Source organism: Chaetura pelagica, unplaced genomic scaffold (assembly GCF_000747805.2).
Source record: "Chaetura pelagica isolate M959 unplaced genomic scaffold, ChaPel_1.0 scaffold166, whole genome shotgun sequence".
NCBI classification, from domain to species: domain Eukaryota; kingdom Metazoa; phylum Chordata; class Aves; order Apodiformes; family Apodidae; genus Chaetura; species Chaetura pelagica.
The window spans coordinates 5042764-5048404 of NW_009953758.1; the positions used below are offsets into that span (position 1 = coordinate 5042764).

The window sequence follows — 5641 nt, forward strand, 5'->3', positions numbered from 1 at the left end:
GAGGAAAGTTCAGTGCTGCTGCTACTTAAGTAGGGTGAGATGCCCAGCTACCTTTGTTCTCTTTGGAAAAAAAATCTCTACTGCACTGAAGACTGGGGAGTGGTGTGACATGCTCCATTCTATGCTTCACATGGGGAGCTTCTAGGATGATGATAATATTGTGCCTCACTTCGAATTTTAAGCTGGAATTTTAAGTGCTTCTACTAACCTTTCCCAGCCAACAAAGGGAATTTTAAGCTTGATTATTCTTTGAGTGTGCTTCTACTAACCTTTCCCAGCCAACAAAGGTCAGAGGAAGGATAAAAGTGAAGAGGATAAACTTGGAAAATTTGCCATAAGGCTTTTAATTGTGTGTCATAGGTATACCTTGACTCACAGCAGCAAAGTTTTAGGCAGATGTGTATCTTCAATCCTGCATATGCCTTAATAAGAAGTTTGTCCTACTTATCTGAAGGACTCCATTTTCTCTTTCTTCTTTCCACTTCTAGATTGCAGTGACCATCATTCTAGCCTTGGTAGTGGGTGCTATCTTTTTTGGTGTGAAATCAGATCGAAGTGGCATTCAGAATCGGTAAGTTGGAAAGCCACAACTTTGCTTATTTTTCTGTCTGTAGCAGACAGGTTTCAGCCACAGAGAAGGCCTTGGGATCTGCTTGGAGGGTTGGGTTCACAAACCTCAGTGCACTGCAACATGATATTGCTGAGGGCCTAAAGGGCCTGCAGTTTTGTCAGGGTCTCACATATGTACAGAGGAGATGTGAAAGGGAAGATAAAGGAATAAACCTAGTTTTACAGTTAAGATCTACAGTAACACAATTAAATTTCTCTATTCTGTGGACAGAGACAGAAGAGCACTGACTTGATAGTATGATGATGTCAGAGACTGCCAGTGTTGATCTAGGCTGTTTCTTCACTTTTTGACTGTTCTGCTTTGCCTTCTAGGGTTGGGTCTTTGTTTTTTGTCACCACGAACCAGTGTTTCTCCAGTGTCTCTGCAATCGAGCTTTTCATCAGAGACAAGAAATTATTTGTGTAAGTAGCAAGGCACTTAGACTCTCTTATACCTTGCAGTGAGGCAGGGTGAGTATCTTATAGGCTAAGCAAAACTATTTCTACCAAATACTTGACTGCTCCCTTGCGCCACCAGATTGTAACAGTAATGCTAAATTGGTCTGTAGAGCAGGGAGCTGAAATGCATGAAGCAGCTTTTACTTGCTTGTTGTGTCACAGTTTGAGCAGTGCTTTTCCTACCTTTTGAAGTCTGCATATGAATCCTACAGACCACGAACCCAGCCTGCCCTCTTGCTGACAGGATTAAAGTGTTGTCTTGCAATGGTCCTAAACTGGTAAGACTGTGCAATGATGAAGAGAGATTTCTTGGAAAAGCTTTGCAAGGGATGCTCAAATGAAGAGGGCTGCTGGCTGGCTTACAAGAGCTCCCTAGTAATCAAGTGCATCTCTGTCTATATATATGCATATGTATGTGTGTATATGTGTGTAAATGGGTGTATATATTCTATACACTCATGTATATATACATATATGTTGAAAATGTAGTTTGGAATAGCCTCCAGCACATGGGATGAAAGGGTAAGAGACAGATCCTATGTAGTAATGAACAAATTGGAGATTCATGCCTGGAATGCACATGTCTGCCCACGGGTTGTTCTTCGCAGCTTAAAATTGCCCCTAACAGCTGCTTAGGAGTGAATCTCTCTCACACTGACATTTCTTGTCAGTCTGCCCCATTTACCAGTTTAGCTAACCAGCTGTGTCAAAGGGGACTTTGGCACCTCATCGATTAAAGCATCTTTTAATGAGCTCCATTAAGCAGCAGAACAATCATAAGGACATTTAATTGCCCTGTGAACTGGAGGTGAGTTGATGTCCTAAAGGTGTTTTCCCGTTGTGGAGTATTATTCCTTCTCCCCTGGAAAGAGCTGTATGAGTTAGCTGTGTTAGTTTTCCTCCAGTTAATAGCAGTCTAATACTTTCCTGTACTCTTGTGTTAAGGATCATTCTCTCTGAAAAGAGATTTAGGAGCTTTTTTCCCATCTGTTACTTAGCAGTCACATAAGCTTTCATTCACTTTCCTCAGAGGGCTCTCAGCTAGACTGCAGGCCCTGTGAGATAGATCAGCCCTAACTTTACAGAACAGGAAGAGATAGAGAATACTAGCAACATGTGTAGAGAGGAGTCAGTGGTACAGTGAACAGAAACCAAATCAGGATAAACCAGGCACACATGCTGAGCCTGCTTCCCAGATAACCTCTAAACCTGTCCAACTCCCCTCCTTCCTGTCCTCACAGCCATCAGTACACCAGTGGATATTACCGTGTGTCTGCCTACTTCCTGGCCTTGATGATAGGAGATCTGCTGCCCATGAGAACTGCTCCAGCCATCATATTCTCATGCATCACTTACTGGATGATTGGTAAAGAATTGATGCTTTTGTTGAACCTGTCATCTTCCAACACACTTGATTTCTGACTTAGCTCAAGTTTAATTCCTTTATCTATAAAATGAAACTAGTTGAACCTTCAACTGATTTAAGTGCTTTACATCCTGACTTTGAAGGACTCAGATTGCTGGTGTCTCTGCCCCCACCCCAAAGACAGGGACCTGCTTTACCACATCTTTTGGTAATGTTCGTGGGCCTTTGGAGCAGCATAGACCAAACTTGGTCTTTCTTCCTTCTCTCGCTGACTTGTGTAGGAATCCAAGGGTCCCTCTCTGAGATTCGTAATGTAGTTGTTTATTGGACTCTTGCCTTTCCGTTTCTGACAGGATTCCAAGCTGTTGCAGGTCGATTCTTCTTCTTCATGCTGAGCCTCGTACTGGTGTCCTACACTGCCACAGCCATGTCTCTGGCTATCAGTGCTGGGATGGATGTGGTGGCTGTGGCCAATCTCCTCATCACTATTTGTTTTGTTCTGATGCTTGTAAGTATATAAGGGTGTGTCTGCTTCTTTGGAGGTGAGGAAGCAGCTGAGACAGGCTGAGAGGACTGGGTTGAGCCAGCCCTACGCAGGCTGAGAATCCAGAGTCTAGTCAGCCCCATGCCTGTTATTTTATTGTCACTACAGTCAAAGAGGTAGTCTTGCCAACTTGTGATCTAAGGATCAAATAATTGCTCAGGTGCAATTCTGTAGGTGTGATTCCACCAGATATTTGCAAACAGTGTGCCCCCAAAACCTGTAGGTTTTTTCAATGGTCTTTACAAAAAATAGATTTAAAAAAAAAAAAAAAAGTTGCATTTCCAATATTAGAAATCTAAGTGATCAACTAGATCATGAAAAAGGAAAAAATACCAAAATAAACTTTAGGTCAGTAGATTTTATTGCATTAATTTTTGTTTCTCAGTGGGATTTGCAGGAGTATACCCTGTCTTTATTTTAATTCAGTATTTCCCTTGGGTTCCAGAAATTACTTTGCTACTCTTCTTCAAGGACTTCTAAGGAACAGAGCAAGTCAGAGAGAAAGGAATTTTGTCTACTCATAGATGGAAGATGTGACTTCTTTTTCAAAGAGATGTTAGTGGTGAAACTTCTTGACTCTGAGGCCTCTCAAGTTACCTTAGAGTAAGAAGAAACACTTACCAGGTGTTACTTGGTAGCTGTTGGTGTACATAGTCTGAGCCCACATTGCATCCCTTTTTCAATTTGCAACTTAACCTGCTTTTGCAAGAAGTGATAGTGTATCACTTCAAACGTTTGCTCTGGGTGAGACGTGTGCATGTATAGCCAAGAGCAGCTGATGTACATTGAGTTAAGTCACAGTCTATAAGGAATGGCACATGCATATTCTGAAAGACAGCAGGGTAAGCACAAAATATGATGAGGCACAGGTTTAGCTATGGAGTCTGATTGTGCTAAGAAGTAAAAGAGCAAACTGTGTTCCAGGCAGGGGCACAGATAAAACATGCATGTCCAATGAGAAAGCTGAAACAGTAGCAGCCATTAAGGTTCCCCCATGGTTTCCTTCTTGTTTCTCTACCTTCTCATCGCCTGATCATCCTTCTTTAGCCTCTGGCTAGCACTGCTGTAGGACACAGTCCTCCAGAGTAAGAAGCTGTTGGCATGCATGCATCTTAGCTCATATGTGGATGTAGAAAGCCTTTCTGACCTCTTTGCAAGCAGTTCAGCTGGAGTACTTGGGTGTGCTATTGGGCCAGCTGGCTGAGGCTGCTGCAAGGTTTGAACCTCATGCCTGTGGGCACAGCAGTGGGGCCATCTACCCCAGTGCACCTCTGCTGGACAGCTGCCCGTCTGTGCAGGAATGTCCTTGTTTGCAGTAAACAGAGTTTGTGATTCATTAGCCTCTTCTGTTCTATTGCAGATCTTTTCAGGCCTCTTAGTAAACCTCCCTTCTGTAATGGCCTGGCTGAACTGGCTCAAGTACTTCAGCATTCCCCGATACGGCCTCACTGTGAGTAGAAAGTACCATCGGTATCTTGTGAGTAATGCAGCCACCCTGCTGCTTCCTGAAGAGGTTTTTAAAAGTCAGATTTGGTTTATTCCTTGCACGAGCATGGTGAAAGAGGAACAAACCAGCCAACCCCAAAAATACAGCAAAAGTTAACCTCTGTGAGAGGTGGAAGTCTCCAAGACTGAACAAATCCTTTGTGCCACAGAATTAGTGCTGCTTGCACAGCAGCAGAGTGAGCTGTTCAGTGAGGCACCAGTTCCTAGTCTGAATAGTTCATCCCTACAGTTTAGAAAAAAAAGTCAAATACTGTATGGATTCTCCATGGACTGCTGTTTGAGTGGCCAGTCTGAGGTTAATGACTGTCTAGCTGGTTAAAGGACTTACCATAATCCCTTAGTGTCTCAGTATTTGGTGTGGCTTCCTCTGAAGTGAAGTATGACTTACTGTCCTTTATGAATAATAAGGAGCTGTGGTACCAGAAAGCTAAGGGGGTGGCTCCTTCAAACACAGTAGCTAGATGTGGCAGATAACAGGTGGGAGCTGTGCTTCCATTTCCTGTCTTCATCCTGGCCAAGCCTGTTGGCAAGGAACAGTTTCCTACCTTTGAGTTAAAATGAGTAAAACGAACGCTGGAGCTGGTGCAGGGTGGTGTGGGCAGCACCACATTGACTGGCAGTGGAAGAGAAAGGTAAGAACAGGGAGGCGGGGAGATGTGTGAAACCTCCCCTGCTTGGGTATCACTGAGATATTTTACCAATGTTACTGAATGTGGGTTTCCCCTGAGGCTGCAGTTATCCCAGGATGCCAGTGCAAGGGAACCCTTCCCCTCTTGCCTTGGCTGACTATCCCATCTGCTTCAACGTGCTGGTGCTGGGGAGTCTGCATGCAGCCACACGGTTTTCTGGGTCAGCAGATTGACCCAGATGAAAGGGGATGAAGAGAAACTTGTAGCTGGCAGGAAAAAAACCCATGGCTAAATCACAGAAATGTAATTTTGATGCCAAAGACCCAGACACCAAACCATCCTGCATGTAGAACTTGGAGCAGTTCCTCAGAAAGGCAGTGATTAAGAGCTTCAACGTAGAAAGGAATATAAACATACAAATCCAAGAATGGCAATAAGAGTCTTCTAATATATAATCAAGTTCCTTGGAGGTGTTTCCGTATTAGCACCCCATCACTAAATCTGTAAAAATATGATGTCTGCCTCTTT

General features: G+C 43.5%; 1 protein-coding gene across 1 annotated transcript in view; it reads left to right on the forward strand.

The window, feature by feature from the left end:
• The window catches only part of LOC104391488 (ATP-binding cassette sub-family G member 2-like), a 17382-nt gene that overhangs the window by 10003 nt on the left and 1738 nt on the right, over positions 1–5641 (forward strand). The window contains exons 9-13 of the mRNA XM_010000799.1: positions 489–571; positions 943–1032; positions 2310–2434; positions 2788–2942; positions 4339–4428. Coding sequence (XP_009999101.1) covers positions 489–571; positions 943–1032; positions 2310–2434; positions 2788–2942; positions 4339–4428 — 543 coding nt within the window. The remainder of the gene's footprint in view (positions 1–488; positions 572–942; positions 1033–2309; positions 2435–2787; positions 2943–4338; positions 4429–5641) is intronic.